Source organism: Oncorhynchus tshawytscha, linkage group LG14 (assembly GCF_018296145.1).
Source record: "Oncorhynchus tshawytscha isolate Ot180627B linkage group LG14, Otsh_v2.0, whole genome shotgun sequence".
Taxonomy (NCBI): Eukaryota; Metazoa; Chordata; class Actinopteri; order Salmoniformes; family Salmonidae; genus Oncorhynchus; species Oncorhynchus tshawytscha.
In genome coordinates, this window is record NC_056442.1 from 35,917,705 (window position 1) to 35,941,761 (window position 24,057).

The following is a 24,057-nucleotide window of genomic DNA, read 5'->3' on the forward strand; positions in this document are numbered from 1 at the left end:
CAATGACACAGAAGGCCCATCAGTAACTTTTCAGAGTAGGCGCTAAGCAGCATTGAGAGAATGTCCTCAGTCTTTTGCATTGTGAACTGTTGCACTACTTTTGTAAATAGAAGTGTGATACACCTTTCATATTGTTATGTACACAATATAAAACAGATAGCAATGAGCTGTGTTTGAGAAACTGTTTATTGTTAACTGATGCTTAGGGTGGTAGCAAGGTATGGGTTATATAACATCAACAGCCAGTTTTGTCAAGGGATGCCCTCAGATCCTCAAAAAGTTATATAGCTGCACCATTGAGAGCATCTTGACTGGCTGCATCACCGCTTGGTATGGCAACTGCAAGGTACCCGACCGCAGGCACTACAGACTGTGATTAATACGGCCCAGTACATCACTCGGGCCGAGCTCCCTGCAATTCAGGACCTCTATACCAGGCGGTGTCAGACAAAGACACAGAAAAGTGTCAAAGGTTCCAGCCACCTCAGCCATAGACTTTTCTCTCTGCTATCGTATGACAAGCAGTACCAGTGCACCAAGCCTCGAACCAACAGGACCCTGAACAACTTCTACCCCCAAGCCATAAGCCTGCTAAACAAGACTGCTAAATAGCTAATCAAATGGCTACCCGTACTACCTGCATTGACCCTTTTCTGCGCTAACTCTCTGGCACTGACTCTATGAACACACACACTAGACTCTACCCACACACTCACACATACTGACACTGACATCCCAACACACACACACACTCTCACACACTTTCACACTCACCACGTACGCTTCTGCTACTGTCTATTGTCTATCCTGTTCCCTAGTAACTTTATCCCTACATATATGTACATAGCTACCTCAATTACCTTGTACCCCTGCACATAGATTCGGTACTGGTACTCCCTGTATATAACCATGTTATTTTTCATTATTGACTGTGTATTTTTTCCTCTTGTCAATATTTACATTTTGTATTTAATTGTTTATCTTTATCTTAACTCTGCATTGTTGGAGAAGGACGCATAAGTAAGCATTTCACTGTTCGTCTACACCTGTTGTTTACAAGGCATGTAGAAAATATGATACTTAGTTTTCGTTACAAGAACAACTCGATCCCTTTCCACTGTTCTCTGCCTGCTGCTACTGCTATGGCCCAAAAGAGTCAATACATATCATTAGCATTCCATGTCACACAAAGCCTTTTGTCTTCATTGCCTCCCTTATTCAAACCATAGATGATCCTAGTTTCCCACAGTTTTGGTCAGGCTGATAATACTGTGCTGTGCAAGTGCCCTATCTGTCTCCAATCCAAAAATCCAGATATAAAATAAATGTCTTTAAACTCAGGTTGTAAGTATTTGATCTAATAGAAAACATATACTTATTTATTCAAATCATAGAGTTGATGTGACATGCTATCATTATAGCTTTAAAATACTATTATTATCAATGCTTAAGCATTATATGGCCCAGTGTCCTCGATCTGGTTGTTCAAGTTATTGACTGAGATAATATATCATTACTCACACATGCTTCAACTTGTTTGACGTGGCTTCATACAAACCTGTGATTTTGTGTCAGCCAAAAATGGCTCAGTTGAAAACCACATACCACACAGTGTTAGCCTAGAATATACTGTAGCTTAGCAGACCAATGTAAAGGAGATATGCCCCATTTCAGCTAGCAGAACATACAGGCCCCCTCCTCCTCTAGTGAGAGGGGAAGAGTGTGGGAGGGGGAGGTAAGAAAGAGAGAGTGGGAGGGGGAGGGTAAACACTCAGCCAGAGCTATGTCTGACAGCCCTGCTGCTCACTGAAAGAACAAGGGACAGAGAAAAAAGCCTGTGCGGCTGAACACGAGAAAGACTGTGAGGAGGGAGGGAGATATAGGCTGAGGGAGAGAAAGCAAGGGAGAAAATATATGGAGGAGGAGAGCTGCAGGAATTCTCCTCTAGAAAGAACACAAACATTGTGTTTGTGAATGGGAGCTGGTGAGCTCAGCCACAGGGGGAGTGTGTTCTGAAAAACTAGGCAGCCGCTGGTGAGCCTGAACACCAATCCTCTCCTTCTGCCAGGGGCTGGGGGGATTGAGCCAGGATTTCCATTGGGTTCTTCCAGGGAGTGATTTAGAGAAGAGTCCAGAGCTGTTGGTTAGGATTTCTAGCTGTATGTAAGGAATATGCTGGAGAAGGTTTGAACACACTGTTAGCTGTTATTGCAGATTGAACACAGTAGTGTGTGCGACGTGGAGGCTCAGTCCGCTGGTTTAGTGTTGGCAGTGCTGCTCCCACCCCTGCTGCTGGGTCTGTTTTGGGGCTATGTTTCTGACTGACTAGGGCAGCATCACCCACATGCAGGGCAGAGGCTGAATCTGAGGTTAAGAGTGCAACAAACCAGCATGGGAGCCAAACAGATGAAATGGTAAGAGTTGGATTTGACAAATTATTTGCAATATCTCTTTATTTACATAACACTGTCTCTCTCCCTCTCATTGTTACAATCAGTGGTTATAGAAATGCAGTGTTTGTTCATTGTCTTTACATGTTGCTACCTTGACGTGACGGGAGTGGTTATGACACCTCGATACAGTGCAAGCACTATGTCATTTAGAAGGAGATGTAAATTCTTTGTCTAATCAATATTATCTTATGTTCATACAATATAGATATATATTACACGTGTTGGAGAAACTAATCATAGTGTGATACCTTGTAGAAATTGAGTAGTTCACATCATTTTAGGGCTGGGCTGTCGGCTATTGTCTGAATGTAGGTGTGGGTGTGTGTTTCTTTGGTATGGGTACTGTGCGTCCGTGTAGGTGTTTGTCTGGAAGTCTATGTGAGCTGGATGTGTGACATTGCCTAGCAACAGCTAACTACAGTGTTTGGCATTGCTGTGATTTCCATTTGCAGATTGGCTCACATCTCAGATTTACTTTGATCAGACTGATTAGCATCACACTGTATATGAGCATGTCCAATCTCATATTGTGTTTTAGTGTTATATAGTATTTAGTTCCAGAGATTAGGATAATTTCTGTTTTATATTTGCCCACCATAGTGGAGGTTTTATTTCTAACCCAAAATAAATTGACAGTGAACAAACAAATGACATTATACTGTAAAACTAGGCCACAGGTCTTGAATGTGTGCATGTCATCCTCTTTCAGAGATAATATTGAAAATATAAAGCAATTCAGTTATATTGAAGACAGATATGGATATGAGGTAAAAACATTTATTATTTCAAGAGGATTTACTATATTTTATACAGTTGAAGTCGGAAGTTCACATACACCTTAGCCAAATACATTTAAACTCAGTTTTTTTCCTGACCTTTAATCCGAGTAAAAATTCCCTGTCTTCCGTCAGTTAGGATCACCACTTTATTGTAAGAATGCAAAATGTCAGAATAATAGGAGAGAGATTTATATATTTCAGCTTTTATTACTTTCAATACATTCCCAGTGGGTCGGAAGTGTACATACACTCAATTAGTATTTGGAAGCATTGCTTCTTGCAAATACTAAATTGTTTAACTTGGGTCAAACGTTTCGGGTAGCCTTCCACAAGCTTCCCACATTAAGTTGGGTGACATTTGGCCCATTCCTCCTGACAGAGCTGGTGTAACTGGGTCAGGATTGTACTCCTTGCTCACACACACTTTTTCAGTTCTGCCCACAAATTTTCTATGGGACGGAAGTCAGGTCTTTGTGATGTCCACAACAATACCTTGACTTTGTTGTCCTTAAGCCATTTTGTCACAACTTTGGAAGTATGCTTGGGGTCATTGTCCATTTGGAAGACGCATTTGTGACCAAGCTTTAACTTCCTGACTGATGTCTTGATGTTGCTTCAATATATCCACATAATTTTCTCTCCTCATGATGCCATCTGTTTTGTGAAGTGCACCAGTCCCTCCTGCAGCAAAGCACCCCCACAACATGATGCTGCCACCACCGTGCTTCATGGTTGGGATGGTGTTCTTTGGCTTGCAAGCCTCCCCCTTTTTCCTCTAAACACAACGATGGTCATTATGGCCAGTTCTATTTTTGTTTCATCAGACCAGAGGACATTTCTCCAAAAAGTATGATCTTTTCCCCCATGTGCAGTTGCAAACCGTAGTCTGACTTTTTTATGGCGGTTTTGGAGCAGTGGTTTCTTCCTTGCTGAGCGGCCTTTCAGGTTATGTTGATATAGGACTCGTTTTACTGTGGATATAGATACTTTTGTACCTGTTTTCTCCAGCATCTTCACAAGGTCCTTTGCTGTTGTTCTGGAATTGATTAGCACTTTTCACACTAAAGTACGTTCATCTTTAGGAGACAGAACGCGTCTCCTTCCTAAGCAATATGACGACTGCATGGTCCCATGGTGTTTATACTTGCGTACTATTGTTTGTACAGATGAACGTGGTACCTTCAGGCATTTCTTTTGATTTTCCCATGATGTCAAGCAAAGACGCACTGTTTGAAGGTAGGCATTGAAATACATCCACAGGTCCACCTCCAATTGACTCAAATTATGTCAATTAGCCTATCAGAAGCTCCTAAAGCCATGACATAATTTTCTGGAATTTTCCAAGCTGTTTAAAGGCACAGTCAACTTAGTGTGTGTAAACTTCTGACACACTGGAATTGTGATACAGTGAATTATAAGTGAAATAATCTCTCAGTCAACAATTGTTGGAAAAATTACTTGTGTCATACACAAAGTAACGTCCTAACCGACTTTCCAAAACTATAGTTTGTTAAGAAATTTGTGGATTGGTTGAAAAAATGTGTTTTAATGACTCCAACCTAAGTGTATGTAAACTTCCTACTTCAGCTGTATGGGGATATTTTATATATGAATGCTTCCGCTCAGTGTTTGAGATCAATTGACACTCTTTACCATGTCCCTTTGAGATTTATTTTAAACTGCAAAACCCTTACGCACCACTGCACTTTGTATACCAGGGTTGGCTGGCCTTCTCTAGTCACTCGTAGGCTCAGCCACTGGTATACTTTTATTTACAAAGCCATTTTGGGTTTACTACCTTTTTATTTGTGCATTTTTATTGTTCAGAAATGTGGTGGGTACTCTCTTCATTCGCTGGACTTTATCTTGCTAACTGTTCCAAATGTCCGAACTGAATTTGGTAAAAGGGCTTATATGTCCTCTGTTCCATTGTCTTGGAACACCTTACAAAATACTTTTAAACTGGAAGAACTTGTCCCGATTGGTGTTTTTAAATCACGGATGAAGGATTTTCAGGCTGATTCCCTGACCTGTCAATGTTTTTAATTTGCTGTTTTATACTCTTGTGTATTCAATGGTTTTTACTAGATTACTTGTAGTTTTTCATGTTGTCTGTCTGTAATTTTTTTTGTAATGACTTGGTGCTGCCTATCTTGGCCAGGGCGCTCTTGAAAAATATATTTTAATCTCAATGAGCCCTTCCTGGTTAAATAAAGGTTAAATAATATAAAATAAAGGGATTACAAAAGACATGCAAAGACCAGATATGCTGAAGTGAAGCTCATCTCTTGCTAATCTCAGTGGCTAATTTTGGTATCTCTACAGTATGTTGTTTTTTCAGTTGGCACAACAGATCAGCAGGGTACATCCTTTAAGGGAAATCCACAGAAATGACCACATGTAGCTATAACAAACTGCACCCAGGGCAAAGGAAGGGCAGTTCCGTGATAAGAGTGGTTTATACAGAACATTGGTTGGCATGTACTTCATACGTCTTTGCCTGCAGTTCTGATTCCAAGATGATTTGAAATGAGTTGCAGTGGAGTACTTAGGGATAATCACTTCAGTAGAATCAGATAAGATGGTGACCAGACCACAGTGACCGGCTGTCCTTGTTTCTCTGTAGCTCAGTAGAATCATCAAAGTAGGCCCCTTATGACAGAACATTTTCCAAACTTCCTGAGTATGATGGTACAGTGAATTCGGAAAGTATTCAGACCCCTTCACTTTTCCCAAAAATGTTACATTACAGCCTTATTCTAAAATGGATTAGATAAAACATTTTCATCATCAATCTACACACAATATCCCATACTGACAAAGCGAAAACAGCGTTTTAGAAATGTTAGCAAAAAATAAAATAAAATAAAAACAAAAATACTTTATTCACATACAGTAAGTTTTCAGAGTCTTTGATATGAGACTAAAAATTTAGCTCAGGAGCATCCTGTTTCCATTGATCATCTTTGAGATGATTCTACAACTTGATTGGAGTTCACCTGTGGTTAAGTCAATGGATTGGACATGATTTGGAAAGGCACACACCTGTCTATATAAGGTCCCACAGTTGACAGTGCATGTCAGAGCAAAAACCATGCCATGAGGTCGAAGGAATTGTCCGTAGAGCTCAGAGACAGGATTGTGTCGAGGCATAGATCTGGGGAAGGGTACCAAATGTCTGCAGCATTGAAGGTCCCCAAGAACACAGTGGCCGCCATCATTCTTAAATGGAAGAAGTTTGGAACCACCAAGACTCCTCCTAGAGCTGTCCGCCCTGCCAAACTGAGCAATTGGGGAGAAGGGCCTTGGTCAGGAACCTGATGGTCACTCTGACGGAGCTCTAGAGTTCCTCTGTGGAGATGGGAGAAACTTCCAGAAGGACAAAATTCTCTGCAGCACTCCACCAATCAGGCCTCTATGGTAGAGCGGCCAGACGGAAGCCACTCCTCAGTAAAAGGCACATGAGAACCCGCTTGGAGTTTGCTAACAGGCACCTAAAGGACTCTCAGAACATGAGAAACAAGATTCTATGCTCTGATGAAACCAAGATTGAACTCTTTCGCTGAATGCCAAGCATCACGTCTGGAGGAAACCTGGAAACCTGGCCTTATCACCTGGCCAATACCTAGATGTTACCATTCGGCCATCAGATTTGCCACCAATGCTCCTCATAGGACACATCACTGCACTCTATACTCTTCTGTAAACTGGTTATCTCTGTATACCCGTCGCAAGACCCACTGGTTGATGCTTATTTATAAAACCCTCTTAGGCCTTACTCCCCCTTATCTGAGATACCTACTGCAGCCCTCATCATCCACATACAACACCCGTTCTGCCAGTCACATTCTGTTCCAGGTCCTCAAAGCACTGGTTCGCCCTGGGTCGCTCCTCTTTCAGTTCTCTGCAGCTAGCGACTGGAACGAGCCCCAAAAAACACTCAAATTGGACAGTTTTATATCTGTCTCTTCATTCAAAGACTCAATCATGGATACTCTTACTGACAGTTGTGGCTGCTTCGCGTGATGTATTGTTGTCTCTACATTCTTGCCCTTTGTGCTGTTGTCTGTGCCCAATTCTGTTTGCACCATGTTTGTGCTGCTCCCATTTTTGTGCTGCTACCATGTTGGGCTGCTGCCATGTTGTGTTTCTACCATGTTGTTGTCATGTTGTGGTGCTACCATGCTTTGTTGCATGTGTTGCTGCCATGCAATGTTGTTGTCTTAGGTCTCTCTTTATGTAGTGTTGTGGTGTCTCTCTTGTTGTGATGTGTGTTTTGTCCTATATTTGTATTTCATGTTTTATTTTTCATTCCAGCCCAGTCCCTCAGGATGCCTTTTGCCTTTTGCCTTTTGCCTTTTGCCTTTTGCCTTTTGCCTTTTGCCTTTTGCCTTTTGCCTTTTGCCTTTAGGCCGTCATTTGGAATAAGACTTTGCTCTTAACTGACCTGCATAAATAAATAAAGGTTAAACAAATAAAATAAAATAAAAACCATCCCTACGGTGAAGCATGGTGGTGGCAGCATCTTGCTGTGGGGATGTTTTTCAGCAGCAAGGACTGGGATACTTGTCAGAATTGAGGGAAAGATGAACAGAGCAAAGTACAGAGAGAGATCCTTGATGAAAACCTGCTCCAGAGCTTTCAGGACCTTAGACTGGACAACGACCCTAAGCACACAGCCAAGACAACTCAGGAGTGGCTTTGGAACAAGTCTCTGAATGTCCTTGAGTGGCCCAGTCAGAGCCCGGACTTGAACCCGATCTAACATCTCTGGTGAGACCTGAAAATGGCTGTGCAGCGACTCTCCCCATCCAACCTGACAGAGCTTGAGAGGATCTGCAAAAAATACAGGTTTGCCAAGCTTGTAGTGACATACCCAAGAAGACTCGAGGCTGTAATTGCTGCCAAAGGTGCTTCAACAAAGTACTGAGTAAAGGAGTAATTAGTACATAAGTACCTAATACTTATGTAAATGTGTCTAAAAACCTGTTTTGCTTTGTCATTATCGGGTATTGTGTGTAGATTGATGAGGGAAAAAAACAATTGAATCAATTTTAGAATAAGGCTGTAACGTTACAAAATGTGGAAAAAGTCAAGGGGTCTGAATACTTTCCCGAATGCACTGTATATAACCTAATTCTCTATTCTTCTATTCACATCATCATACTGTATCTACTATACATCCCTACCAACTCAATTACATATTACATAAGCAAACATTATATGGTACCTGCCTCCACATACAGTATTAATCATTTATAGCTGAGGCACAGTAAGAGAGCACATACAGACCCACCTGTGGCCCAATTAACCCCCATTAATCTCCCTCTGTTCACAGTGTTAGTGAATGGATAAAAGGTAGATAAATGTCAATTCCATGGTAACAGAGTGATGCCGAGACTCCGATTTCTCACTTTAAAATGTATGTCAAATAAAAACCAGTGATTGCAAAGTTAAACAAACCATATAACTATATGCACAAGGACTACTTTTAACAATGTCCACTGAACATCACTCTGTTACCTCACGATCACTCTGTTACCATATAATTTACGTTTATCTACCCTTTATCCATTCACCAACACTAACATAGTTGTACAGTTTGTTTAATTTGACAATCTTCTTTTTTTTTACATACATTTTTAAGTGAAAAATCTAATTCTCAGCATTTCTCTTTTATCATGGAATTGCCTTAAAGTAAAAACAATGTGTAGTATTCTTTCCCTATAGCAACCCCAAGTCCATCTAATTACATAGTATTGCAAAAGGGACAGATCAAGCCAGGGCAGTTATACGTCGCAGCCCTCAAATTTAGTCATGCAATGTTGTTTATTTAAATGCAAAAAGACAGATGCCATCCTAACACTACATTAAACCAGACATTAATCTCACACACAGGTTGTAATGTGAGTCTAATTACTCATGTCAACATTCCTCTTCACACCAAGTAACATATGGATACATAAATGCAATCCATCATCATCCACCAATCTTGCAGAAAGGTTCAAACATCTCTCCTCTTTTCAACATGTTATGCCCAAGGGTCTTATGTTGAATAGAGGCAGAGATGGGCAAAAATTACAAAATACAATTACAAAATACCATGAAGACCAAGGTATTAAAATAAAATACATAATACTTTTGCAAAGCATTGATTTAAAATACAAGTATTGTATCTTGAATATTCAAAATACAAAATACATTTGCAAGTACCCCTTTAACCTCAACAACGTTTTCAGTAATGGTAAAAAAAGTGTTTTACTTGCTATCACTGTGCTAATGTGCTTGTTTACCTCTTTCTACATTAGTTGAATGCACTGACTGTAAGTTGCTATAGAAGCTAAATGACCAAAATGCTAATGTGAAGGGTAAAAATGAACACCTGCAAAGCATGTTAGATATTATTATTAACCCCCGAATGAGACCATAATATTTGAATAAAAATGTGAATGGCTGTAGAGATGGGTAAAGATACATCAAAATGTATCTTGTCATAAAATACCCCCAACAATTTATAAAAATAAAATATGAAATACATAAGTCTATCAAAATACAAAAAAGACATTTCAAGTAGGCAAAAAAACAAAATAAATCATGCTGTCTAAAGTATCTTGTTATAAAATAGATCGGACTGTAGTTCAGGCCAGTGAAATACAAATGACAAAATACACAAAAAGAAATTGAAATACATATTTCAAATACATTAAACAGGCATACTGCCCTGAATAGTGGTGTAGTTTATCCCTTGTCTGGCAAATGACTTTATAACACAGACAGAAGCATGGTTGTTTTCCCACAGATACTAAGAAACGGATCATGGAATCCCCCATCTGAGAGCCATTTCCAATGCCTGGGGTCATAGTACACATGGCTGGATCCCATTTCTAAAAAACACAGAAGAGGGAACATGACAAGAGGCCTAGACCTCATCATAACATACAGACTGACTACATAACAGACCCAGTACCTAACAGACTGACTACATAACATACACAGTACGTAACAGACTCAGTACATAACAGACCCAGTACCTAACAGACTGACTATATAACAGACCCAGTACCTAACAAACTCAGTACATAACGGACCCAGTACCTAACAGACTGACTTTATAACAGACCTAGTACCTAACAGACTGACTTTATAACAGACCCAGTACCTAACAAACTCAGTACATAACAGACCCAGTACCTAACAGACTGACTATATAACAGACCCAGTACCTAACAGACTCAGTACCTAACAGACCCAGAACCTAACAGACCCAGTACCTAACAGATTGACTATATAACAGAACCAGTACCTAACAGACTCAGTACATAACAGACCCAGGACCTAACAGACTGACTTTATAACAGACCCAGTACCTAACAGACTCAGAACATAACAGACCCAGGACCTAACAGACCCAGTACCTAACAGACCCAGTACCTAACAGATTGACTATATAACAGAACCAGTACCTAACAGACTCAGTACATAACAGACCCAGGACCTAACAGACTGACTACATAACAGACCCAGTACCTAACAGACTGACTATATAACAGACCCAGTACCTACCAGACTCAGTACCTAACAGACCCAGTACCTAACAGATTGACTATATAACAGAACCAGTACCTAACAGACTGACTATATAACAGACCCAGTACCTAACAAACTCAGTACCTAAGAGAATGACTATATAACAGACCCAGTACCTAACAGACTCCATACCTAACAGACCCAGTACCTTACAGACTGACAATATAACAGACCCAGTACCTAACAGACTCAGAACATAACAGACCCAGGACCTAACAGACCCAGTACCTAACAGACCCAGTACCTAACAGATTGACTATATAACAGAACCAGTACCTAACAGACTGACAATATAACAGACCCAGTACCTAACAAACTCAGTACCTAAGAGAATGACTATATAACAGACCCAGTACCTAACAGACTCCATACCTAACAGACCCAGTACCTTACAGACTGACAATATAACAGACCCAGTACCTAACAGACTCAGAACATAACAGACCCAGGACCTAACAGACCCAGTACCTAACAAACTCAGTACCTAACAGATTGACTATATAACAGACCCAGTACCTAACAGACTGACAATATAACAGACCCAGTACCTAACAAACTCAGTACCTAAGAGAATGACTATATAACAGACCCAGTACCTAACAGACTCCATACCTAACAGACCCAGTACCTAACAGACTGACTATATAACAGACCCAGTACCTACCAGACTCAGTACCTAACAGACCCAGTACCTAACAGACTGACTATATAACAGACCCAGTACCTAACAGACTCCATACCTAACAGACCCAGTACCTAACAGACTCCATACCTAACAGACCCAGTACCTTACAGACTCCATACCTAACAGACCCAGTACCTAACAGACTCCATACCTAACAGACCCAGTACCTAACAGACTCCACACCTAACAGACTCCATACCTAACAGACTCAGTATATAACAGACTCCATACCTAACAGACCCAGTACCTTACAGACTCCATACCTAACAGACCCAGTATCTTACAGACTCAGTATATAACAGACTCCATACCTAACAGACCCAGTACCTACCAGACTCCATACCTAACAGACCCAGTACCTAAGAGAATGACTATATAACAGACCCAGTACCTAACAGACTCCATACCTAACAGACCCAGTACCTAACAGACTGACTATATAACAGACCCAGTACCTAACAGACTCCATACCTAACAGACCCAGTACCTAAGAGAATGACTATATAACAGACCCAGTACCTAACAGACTCCATACCTAACAGACCCAGTACCTAACAGACTCCATACCTAACAGACCCAGTACCTTACAGACTCCATACCTAACAGACCCAGTACCTAACAGACTCCATACCTAACAGACCCAGTACCTAACAGACTCCATACCTAACAGACCCAGTACCTAACAGACTGACTATATAACAGACCCAGTACCTTACAGACTCCATACCTAACAGACCCAGTACCTTACAGACTGACTATATAACAGACCCAGTACCTAACAGACTCCATACCTAACAGACCCAGTATCTTACAGACTCCATACCTAACAGACCCAGTACCTAACAGACCCAGTACCTTACAGACTCAGTATATAACAGACTCCATACCTAACAGACCCAGTACCTACCAGACTCAGTATATAACAGACTCAATACCTAACAGACCCAGTACCTAACAGACTCAGTATATAACAGACTCAATACCTAACAGACCCAGTACCTAACAGACTCAGTATATAACAGACTCCATACCTAACAGACCCAGTACCTACCAGACTCAGTATATAACAGACTCAATACATGCTGAAAGAGGAAATAATCCTCTCAGAGACATTGAAATCATTGTTAGTTTTAAACTGATGTCTCCTGAGGAAAAAATTATCCTAAGAATGTGTTCATCCCCAAAACACTAAAACAGCATGTTTCTAAATCCTGCCCCTATTTTACTTTTTGAAATAGTTGTTTGACTCAATGTGTCCCATGTGTCTGCTGTTGCCTATAAATTGTATTCTAATTTAAGTAAAACTTTATACAAACAGTCACTTATGTTTGTGTCAATCAAGTTGAATGAATGAATGAACAAACAAAGTCCATCTCTGTGTTTACTTTCACTCCCTCCATATTTATTTGGACAGTGAAGCTAAAACATTTAGTTTGGCTCTATATTCCATCATTTTGAATTTGATATCAAATGTTTAATATGAGGCCACTGTACAGAATGTCACCTCTTATTTGAGGGTATTTTCATACATACTGTCAGTTGCATATGAAACACTTGATCTCAAGTCCAAAATGCTGGAGTATAGAGCTAAATTTAAAGTTTTAGCTTCACTGTCCAAATAAATACAGAGGGAGTGTATGTTCACAGTGTATCATTCAGTTGAAATATTGCTTAGTCCAGATGGCATTTATGTACAGTATATGTCATTTCAAGAAGAATAATGTCTTCCTTTTATATTTATTTACTGTTTCTTTTTATTTGGCTCAGCAGCAAACAAACTCATTCCTTATTCCTGTCTTTTCGCACCATCTGTTGCAGCCTCAGTTCAGCCAGCCCTGCACACTCCCCTAAAGAAGAGTACATCATCGCTCAGTCCACAGACACTCCTAAAGAAGCATTTATCTCAGCTCAATCTGAAGACCATGCCGAGCCTGGGGATAACAAATCAGAGTTGACGGAAAGGAAATCTGATACAGGTTGGCTGCACATCCATTTTCTCGTGCTGAGATCTGTTTCCATTTGATTAATCTGCTACAAAAAGGATGTTTTATCATGCCAGGTCTGTTTCTGTCTCTGTCCATCTATCCATCTGTCTGTCCATCTATCCATCTGTCTGTCCATCTATCCATCTGTCTGTCCATCCATCCATCCATCCATCCGTCCGTCCGTCCGTCCGTCCGTCTGTCTGTCTGTCTGTCTGTCTGTCTGTCTGTCTGTCTGTCTGTCTGTCTGTCTGTCTGTCTGTCTGTCTGTCTGTCTGTCTGTCCATCCATCTACCTGTCGTCTGTCTGTCCATCCATCTATTCGTCTGTCTGTCCATCCATCCGTCTGTCTGTCTGTCTGTCTGTCTGTCTGTCTGTCTGTCTGTCTGTCTGTCTGTCTGTCTGTCTGTCTGTCTGTCTGTCTGTCTGTCTGTCTGTCTGTCTGTCTGTCTGTCTGTCTGTCTGTCTGTCTGTCTGTCTGTCTGTCTGTCTGTCTGTCTGTCTGTCGTGTCTGTCTGTGCCCGCGTGTCTGTCTCCAGAAGAGGTGTTGTCTCTCTGCGGCCTGTGTCCTGCCACAGGGCATGGTGGGCCAGTGGAGGAGAGATCATGGGAGGAGCAGCTGGAGTGTCACCAGGAGCAGCTGGAAAAGGAGATGCAGGAGGCCAGGAGGATGGTGTTCCGCCTGCAGGTAACTAACAACAAACACACACACACACACACACACACTCACACATGCATGCACCCGCACACCTGCACACACATGCATTCACCCGCACACGCACACACACACACATAAACCAAGGTTATATAGTAAACTAAAACTGAAACTAAAACAAAAACAAATTAGTAAACTGAAATAAAATAATTAACAAACTTGTTTGAAAAACTAAAACCATGCTGAAACTATTATCTAAGACTCCAAAACAAACTAAAAGTAAAATAAAAAACCTTCATGAATTATGTTCCAATGGAGTTTTCAAGCTTCTGAATCATATTGAGATTGACTTCATCATTTAAAGGTAGACTCAGCGAAATGACTAACCACGAGCAGCACTGCAGATTTTGGGCACGTTTGAGTGGTAAGGCTGAAGCAACCGACTGCAGACGAAAGTCGAGGAGTGAAGTTGGGGGAGGTGCATCTGGAACAGCCAAAAGTCAGACACTAATGTGGTTTTCCAACAGTAACCCACTGGGCACAGACGTCAATTTAACCTCTATTCCACGTTAGTTCAATGTAATTGAATTGAAATTATGTGGAAACAACGTTGATTCAACCAGTGTGTGCCCAGTGGAATGGCTCAGATCAACATGGCAGTGTTTTATTAAAGGTTTTCTTTATAAAGTCAAAATATTTCTAACCCCCATATCACACACCCACAAACTGAAGTCATAATACAATATTATGTGCATAAACATTGTACAATCAATTAGGCCGATATCACATTTATTTGTATATATCTACTGTACCCTAGTGATTTGTTGACAATAAAGCCTCCCACAATACAGGCGATGGCTACAGGACGAAGTTGATGAAGAGCAACTGCAGAAACTTGCCGTTGACTGCAGTCAGAACTTCATGACCTTTGATCACATGATTTTTGTAAAGTTTCTGCAGTCGACATGTAGGCACAATTTTTCCCCCAGAATGCAACACACTTTGAAAGGCAGTGACACTTAACCAAAGTGATCCGCTCGAACGCATCCAGTGAGATGGCTCCTAGCATAGCATCTTTCTGTCTGTAACACTAAAACAGAAACAAAATAATATAAGAACGAAATAGAACTGTTTTTATGATACTTAAACTAAATTAAAAGTAGTCATGTGGATCTGAAAACTAACTGAAATAACAATCTTAAAACTAATAGAAATAAAAATGAATATAAAAAGACAATAAGCTTGACACACACAGATTTTAAAAAACAACAACCTTTATTTAACTAGGCAAGTCAGTTAAGAACAAATTCTTATATCAAATTCTTATACTGCCTTGTTCAGGGGCAAAACAACAGATGTTTTATCTTGTCAGCTCGGGGATTCGATCCAGCAACCTTTCGGTTACTGGCCCAATGCCGCCCCATACACACAAATACCTGCCACCCAGATACACACAGTAAGTCAGACAAACATATGCTGAACAAAAATATAAAACGCAATATGCAACAATTTCAAAGATTTTACTGAGTTACAGTTCATATAAGGATATCAGGATATCAAATCAATTAATTAGGTCCTAATCTATAGATTTCACATGACTGGGAATACAAATATGCGTCTGTTGGTCACAGATACTGTACCTTAGAAAAAGATAGGTGCGTGGGTCAGAATTAGCTTCATGCAGCGCGAAACATCTCCTTCGCATAGAGTTGATCAGGCTGTTGATTTTGGCCTGTGAAATGTTGTCCCACTCCACTTCAATGGCTGTGCGAAGTTGCTGGGTATTGGCGGGAACTGGAACACAAAGTCATACACCTTGATCCAGAGCATCCCAAACAAGCTTAATGGGTGACATGTCTGGTGAGCAGTGATGCCAATTTACCAATTTTGTTGCTAGATTTAGCAACTTTTCAGACTACCCTGGAAACGTTTTTTTTTTCAAACAGCACCTAGCAACAAATTTAGCTACTTTTAAAAATGTGGAACTTTTAGCAACTTTTGTAAAGTGACTCAAATGCTAAAATGCAAATATTTTCCCTCTAAATGACACAAAAATGATTTTTTTCTGGCACACACTGTCACAACACACGTGCCTGGCTGCAAAAGTGCATTGTGAGTGTCGTCAGCAGTAGGCCAGCAGCAATTTCAGCAAATTGCAAATCATTGTTGGCTGACTGCAGCAGCAGTTGTATGGGTTCGACGAGCCAAACCAAATGAATATAGTTAGTAACGAATGTTTGATCTTGAACAGAACTTACAACATCAATCAACATCTCTCAATCAAAATTGGACAGCCAGAAGTACAGAAAAGAGTGGGAGTCTGTACCTGAACAAATGTCAAATCATATTTTTTGCAGAGATGGCCAGTTAATTTGAGTAACGTTATTGTGTATTCTATGTAATGACGCAGTTTTACGTTATCATGCAATGACATCACAACGTCATTTAGCAACTTTTAGCAACAAATCAACCTGCCTCTAGCAACTTAGCCTGAAAATGAGTTGGCAACACTGCTGGTGAGTGTGCAGGCCATGGAAGAACTGGGACATTTTCAGCTTCCAGGAATTGTGTACAGATCATTGCGGCATGGGGCCATGCATTATCATGCTGAAACATGAGGTGATAGCGGTGGATGAATGGCACGACAATGGGCCTCAGGATCTAGTCACGGTATCTCTGTGCAGTCAAATTGACATCTATAAAATGCAGTTGTGTTCGTTGTCCATAGCTTATGCCTGCCCATACCATAACCTCATCACCACCATGGGGCACTCTGTTTACAACGTAGACATCAGCAAACTGCTCGCCCACACAATGCCATACATAAGGTCTGTGGTTGTGAGGCCGGTTAGATGTACAGCCAAATTCTCTTATGGTAGAGAAATGAACATTCAATTATCTGGCAACAGCTCTGGTGAACATTCCTGCAGTCAGCATGCCAATTGTACTCTCCCTCAAACTTGAGACATCTGTGGCATTGTGTTGTGTGACAAAACTGTACATTTTAGAGTGGCCTTTTATTGTCCCCTGCACAAGGTGCACCTTTGTAATGATCATGCTGTTTAATCAGCTTCTTGATATGCCACACCTGTCAGGCGGATTAATTATCTTGGCAAAGGAGAAATGCTCATTAACAGGGATCTAAACAAATTTGTGCACAACATTTGAGAGAAATAAGCTTTTTGTGAATATGGAACATTTCTGGGAAATGTTTTTTCAGTTCATGAAACATGGGACCAACACTTTACATGTTGCGTTAATATTTTTGTTCAGTGTAGCTTTATGGGAACATGTTTAGTGTGTCTAAGATGTATCCCTTCAAGGCTCCAGCTAAGGAGTTTGTGATCATCCAAGCTTTAACTGGTATCAGGATTTAACTGCTCTAAAATAGCATAATCTAATCTATAATGTCAGGTATAAAATTTCACCCCCCACCTCTACCCCGCCCCACCCAACTGAGCTTAAAATGGTCCTGCAATGTCTAAGCCAAGCATTTGCTCTATTTTCACTGTCCAGTTCAGGTTGGCAGCCGTGTGGTATAGGTGAGGTTGTACATCCATATCTGTGTGTGTGTGTGTGTGTGTGTGTGTGTGTGTGTGTGTGTGGCTGTCTTTCTCTCTGTGTTTTTATACTGTGAAATATATTCTGGGTGTATAGACTTTGTTACGTATACAGTAGGTACAGTATGTATCTATCCCTCTCTTCTCTCTCCAGGCTCTACTGCTGCACGGCTCTCTCCCTGAGGACGAGCAAGACGTCTCCCTGGGCTTCGGGGATAGCAGAGCTAACTCTGAGCAGCAGCTGGTACTGTGTCCGCCCCCATCCTCTTTAGTCACTTTAGATAATACAGCATGGTCAGCCACTCACTGTGATGTGACGGTGTCAGACCTTGGCATGCTATAATGTTTTTATTGTCACTCTAGAGTCCAGAGAAGATGCAGATACTGTTGAAGCATGAATTAGTCTATATTATCTGCTTAGCCTGCTTTCATGCCAGGTCACTGTCTCCTTATAAGCTTTGACATTTCTCTATTCTCACATAATGCCGCTCATCCCCTCGCTTTGAAGGTTCTAATCCGCAGTCGTCTGGACCAAAGCATGGAGGAGGCTCTTGATCTGAAGGTACAGTGGTAAATGGGCTTAATGTGGATGAGCTGCCATAAGAACACAGACCTTCCCCTCCTAATGAAATGTCTCTGAGTCTGTCTGTCTGTCTTTCTGTCCTCTCAGAGGGAGCTTCTGAGGCACAAGCAAGAGGCACGCCACCTTCAGGCTATTAAGGTAAGACCTGCCAGTCAAACCCTCTTAAGTTTGTTTGGATCATTACTTATACATGGATTACTGGCTTTTATTCAGTTCTCATGCCAGCAGCCCCTTTTAGCCTCCAGTGTTCCTTTACAGAAGAGTGGTGTGCTCTGTTTTAGGCTTCATAATGATCCATATGTGGGTCCTTACTCTTTGGTAGGCAAGCCGGCCTCTCTAGCGTTGTCTTTGATCTGCCTTTCCTCATTAGGATGCTCTTCAGCAGCGTATGTCTGTACAGGAGGCTGCAGTGCTGCAGCTGAAGCAGGAGCTACTGAGGTGCAGCATTGGCAAAGAGCAACTGGAGGGGGAGAACGTGAGTCAGATGATATGATAATACACACGTTGACATTTAGGATGAATATTTGACCTTTATATTCAATGGCTCTATCTATTTATGTATTAAAATATTCACAAAATGTTTTGTTCATCCACGTTACAAATATAAGTATATTTTTGTATATTTGTAGGCAGAGCTCAAACGGAAGTTGAGCGATCGGAACAAACTACTCAATGAGTATGAGGTAAGATCAGGAACTAAGTGCATTTTCACAATTTCAACAAACTTTAACAATTTTGGATATGATTATGTAGTTGAAATGTATCAAAGTATCAGATATCTCAGTGATATGTCTATAAAACCAGCAGCAACTTGGAAAAAAGGATAGACTACTTCAGCAACAGCAAATGAAACTGGATGATGCTCGGCACAACTCTAATGAAGGAAGCCACAGGGTATGGTACCATAATCAAACTGTTTCCACTGCACTTACAGTAAGTGACATGTATATGTTGTAGCTTGCAAAGTTGGTAAGATTTATTATATCTATTTTTCTTCAGTCATCTAGGAGTGAGAAGAGTGGGTACAGTAACTCTGTGAGCCAACCCCCTGGTCCGGCCTTCCAACACACAGCTGTGAGTCATGTACGCCTACAGTGCATTTGTAAAGTATTCAGACCTCTTGACTTTTTCCACATTTTGTTACGTTACAACCTTATTCAAAAAAAAAAAGTTTTTAAAATCCTCAGGATTCTACAAACCATACTCCACAATGACAAAGCAAAAACAGGTTTTTAGACATTTTTACTAATAAAAAAAAATGTTACATAAGGATTCAGACCCTTTGCTATGAGACTCAAAATTGAGCTCAAGTGCATCCTGTTTCCATTGATCATCCTTGAGATGTTTCTACAACTTGATTGGTGTCCACCTGTGGTAAATTCAATTGATTGGACATGATTTGGAAAGTACACACCTGTCTACACACCTGTCTATATAAGGTCCCACAGTTGACAGTGCATGTCAGAGCAAAAATCAAGCTACGAGATTGAAGGAATTGTGCGTAGAGCTCCGAGACAGGGTTGTGTCGAGGCACAGATCTGGGGAAGGGTACCAAAAATGTTCTGCAGCATTGAAGGTCCCCAAGAACACAGTGGCCTCCGTCATTCTTAAATGGAAGAAGTTTGGAACCACCAAGTCTCTAACTAGAAGTGACAGCCTGGCCAAACTGAGCAATCGGGGGAGAAGGGCCTTGGTCAGGAACCTGATGGTCACTCTGATGGAGCTCTAGAGTTCCTCTGTGGAGATGGGAGAACCTTCCAGAAGGACATCCAGCACTCCACCAATCAGACCTTTATGGTAGTGGCCAGACAGAAGCCACCCCTCAGTAAAAGGCACATGACAGAGTTTGCCAAAAGGAACCTAAAGACTCTCAGGCCATGAGAAACAAGATTATCTGCTCTGATGAAACCAAGATTGAACTCTTTGGCCTGAACGACAAGCATCACATTTGGAGGAAACCTGGCACCATCCCTACGGTGAAGCAAGGTGGTGGCAGCATCATGCTGTGGGGATGTTTTTTCAGCGGCAGGGACTGGGAGACTAGGCAGGATCGAGGCAAAGATGAACAGAGCAAAGTACAGAGAGATCCTTAATGAAAACTTGCTCCAGAGTGCTCAAGACCTCAGACTGGGGCCAAGGTTCACCTCCCAACAGGACAATGACCCGATCGAACATATCTGGAGAGACCTGAAAAAAGCTAGGGAGCAACGCTCCCCATCCAACCTGACAAAGCTTGAGAGGATCTGCAGAGAAGAATGGGAGAAACTCCCTAAATACAGGTGTGCCAAGCTTGTAGCGTCATACCTAGGAAGACTCAAGGCTGTAATCGCTGCCAAAGGTGCTTTAACAAAGTACTGAGTAAAGGGTCTGAATACTTATGTAAATCTTATTTTTCATTTTTTCATTTTTTATAAATTAGCAAAAATGTATTTTTTCCCCACTTTGTCATTAAAGGGTAATGTGTGTAAATTGAGGTGAAAATTTAGAATAAGGCTGTAGCCTAACAAAATGTTGGAAAAGTCAAGGGGTCTGAATACATTCTAAAGGCACTGTATGTACATTTCCTGGGAGGGAGTGTGGGTGGGAGAGAGTGTGTGATTAATTTAATGTGTGTTTCATGTCATCGTTATAGCTGTCTCTAGAGCTAGAGACCTACTGGAGGTTAAAGGCCATAGCCAAATGATCAACAACCTTCAAATTGGCCTGGCCACCAGTTCTAGTATTTTATGTCATTTTGTGTGTATTAGCAGGGAGAGGAACTGCAGCTGGTGAGGGAGGCCCTGCGTAGTCTGAGGGATGGTTTCTCAGGTCACGACCCTCAGCATCACACCCTGGACACACTGGAGCAAGGGGTGGCCAGTCTCATGGAGCGCCTTTACACACTCGACACACGCCGCAGGCAGCAGGACAGAGAAGGACACACACAACAATACACACAGAAGACGACAGAGGTGGGTGCTGTGTGTATGCTGTTAGCGTTATATTCTGCACCTGATGTCATAATCATGTGTTTATCGTGTGCACATCGTGACTGGCTGAATTGGCATTTCTTCTAGTAACTGTGACTCTGTCTTCTTGTAGGGTCCATACAAGTCACCAGGACGAAGAGCCAACCCCACAGACAGGGACTCATGGCCACCCAGCTCAAGTAAGATATACTGTTTGTTACAATGCCTTGCAAAAGTATTCACCCCCCTTGGCATTTTTCCTATTTTGTTGCATTACAACCTGTAATTTAAATTGATGTTTATTTGGATTTCATGTAATGGATATACAGAAAATAGTCCAAATTGGTGAAGTGAAATTTAAAAAAATACCTTGTTTCAAAAAAAATAAAATTAAAAAGTGGTACTTGAATATGTATTCACCCACTGCTACGAAGCCCTTAAATATGTTCTGTTGCAACCAATTACCTACAGAAGTCACATAATTAGTTCAAGTCCACCTGTGTGCAATCTAAGTGTCACATGATCTGTCAGAAGTTTACATACACCTTAGCCAAATACATTTAATCTCAGTTTTTCACAATTCCTGATATTTAATCCTAGTAGAAATACCCTGTCTTGGGTCAGTTAGGATCACCACTTTATGTTAACAATGTGAAATGTCAGAATAATTGGAGAGAGAATGATTTATTTCAGCTTTTATTTCTTTCATCACATTCTCAGTGGGTCAGAAGTTAACATACAGTCAATTAGTATTTGGTAGCATTGCCTTTAAATCGTTAACTTGGTTCAAACGTTTCGGGTAGCCTTCCACAAACTTCCCACAATAAGTTGGGTGAATTTTGGCCCATTCCTCCTGACAGAGCTGGTGTAAATGAGTCCGGTTTGTAGGCCTCCTTGCTCACACATGCTTTTTCAGTTCTGCCAACAAATTGTCTATAGGATTGAGGTCAGGGCTTTGTGATGGCCACTCCAATACCTTGACTTTGTTGTTCTTAAGCCTTTTTGCCACAACTTTGGAAGTATGCTTGGGGTCATTGTCCATTTGGAAGACCCATTTGTGACCAAGCTCAACTGCCTGACTGATGTATTGAGATGTTGCTTCAATATATCCACATAATTTTCCTGCCTCATGATACCATCTATTTTGTGAAATACACCAGTCCCTCCTGCAGCAAAGCACCCCCACAACATGATGCTGCCACCCCCGTGCTTCACGGTTGGGGTGGTGTTCTTTGGCTTGCAAGCCTCCCCCTTTTTCCTCCAAACATAACAATGGTCATTATGGCCCAACAGTTCTATTTTTGTTTCATCAGACCAGAGGACATTTCTCCAAAAAGCATGATCTTTGTCCCCATGTGCAGTTGCAAACCGCCATTTCAGGTTACGTCGATATAGAACTTGTTTTACTGTGGATATAGATACTTTTGTACCTGTTTCCTCCAGCATCTTCACAGGGTCCTTTGTTGTTGTTCTGGGATTGATTTGCACTTTTTGCACCAAAGTACGCTCATCTCTAGGAGACAGAACACGCCTCCTTCCTGAGCGGTATGGCGGCTGCGTGGTCCCATGGTGTTTTGTTTGTACAGATGAACATGGTACCTTCAGGCATTTGTAAATTGCTCCCAAGGATTGACCAGGCTTGTGGAGGTGTACAATTATTTTTTTAGGTCTTGGCTGATTTCTTTTGATTTTCCCATGATGTCAAGCAAAGAGGCACGGAGTTTGAAGGTAGTTCTTGAAATACATCCACAGGTACACCTCCAATTGACTCAAATTATGTAAACTATGTTAATTAGCCTATCTGACGCTTCTAAAACCATGACAGAATCTTCTGGAAAATGTTCCAAGCTGTTTAAAGGCACAGTCAACTTAGTGTATGTAAACTGTTGATCCACTGGAATTGTGATAGGGTGAAATAATATGTCTGTAAACAATTGTTGGAAAAATGACTCATGTCATGCACAAAGTAGATGTCATAATCAACTTGCCAAAACTATAGTTTGTTAACAAGAAATGTGTGGAGTGGTTGAATGTAAACTTCCGACTTCAACTCTACACCTGTTCTGAAAGGCCCCAGAGTCTGCAACACCAATAAGCAAGGGGCACCACCAAGCAAGCGGCATTGAAGACCAAGGAGCTCTCCAAACAGGTCAGGGACAAAGTTGTGGAGAAGTACAGATCAGGATTGAGTTGTATAAAAATATCCAATCCTTTGAACACCACACGAAGCAACATTTAAATCCATTATTAAAAAATGAAAAGAATAAGGCACCACAACAAACCTGCCAAGAGGGCCGCCCACCAAAACTCACGGACCAGGCAAGGAGGGCATTAATCAGAGAGGCAACAATGAGACCAAAGATAATTCTGAAGGAGCTGCAAAGCTCCACAGCGGAGATTGGAGTATCTGTCCATAGGACCACTTTAAACCATACACTCCACAGAGCTGGGCTTTACAGAAGAGCGTCCCGAAAAAAATAAGCAACCATGTTTGGTGTTCACCAAAAGGCATGTGGGAGACTCCCCAAACATATGGAAGAAGGTACTCTGGTCAGATGAGACTAAAATTAAGCTTTTTGGCCATCAAGGAAAACGCTATGTCTGGCGCAAACCCAACACCTTTCATCACCCCAAGAACACCATCCCCACAGTAACGCATGGTGGTGGCAGCAGCATGCTGTGGAGATGTTTTTCATCAGCAGGGACTGGGAAACTGGTCAGAATTGAAGGAATGATGGATGGTGCTAAATAAAGGGAAATTCTTTAGGGAACCTGTTTCAGTCTTCCTGAGATTTGAGACTGGGATGGAGGTTCACCTTCCAGCA

At 41.3% G+C, this 24,057-nt stretch overlaps 1 protein-coding gene across 5 annotated transcripts in view; it reads left to right on the plus strand.

Moving 5' to 3' along the window:
• Positions 1-1,788: 1,788 nt before the first annotated feature.
• The window catches only part of LOC112267125 (dixin-A), a 30,172-nt gene continuing 7,903 nt past the window's right edge, over positions 1,789-24,057 (plus strand). The window contains exons 1-12 of one of the 5 annotated variants that reach the window (XR_006078839.1): positions 1,789-2,414; positions 13,323-13,480; positions 14,026-14,174; positions 17,856-17,945; positions 18,210-18,263; positions 18,372-18,422; positions 18,655-18,759; positions 18,914-18,967; positions 19,089-19,178; positions 19,284-19,358; positions 21,032-21,235; positions 21,366-21,432. Coding sequence is in view for 4 of the 5 variants with exons in the window: in XM_024445221.2 (XP_024300989.1) it covers positions 2,392-2,414; positions 13,323-13,480; positions 14,026-14,174; positions 17,856-17,945; positions 18,210-18,263; positions 18,372-18,422; positions 18,655-18,759; positions 18,914-18,967; positions 19,089-19,178; positions 19,284-19,358; positions 21,032-21,235; positions 21,366-21,432 (1,120 nt within the window). In the remaining variant the exon portion in view is untranslated. The remainder of the gene's footprint in view (positions 2,415-13,322; positions 13,481-14,025; positions 14,175-17,855; positions 17,946-18,209; positions 18,264-18,371; positions 18,423-18,654; positions 18,760-18,913; positions 18,968-19,088; positions 19,179-19,283; positions 19,359-21,031; positions 21,236-21,365; positions 21,433-24,057) is intronic. The other 4 variants (XM_024445223.2, XM_024445224.2, XM_024445221.2 and 1 more) reach the window with 4 other exon arrangements.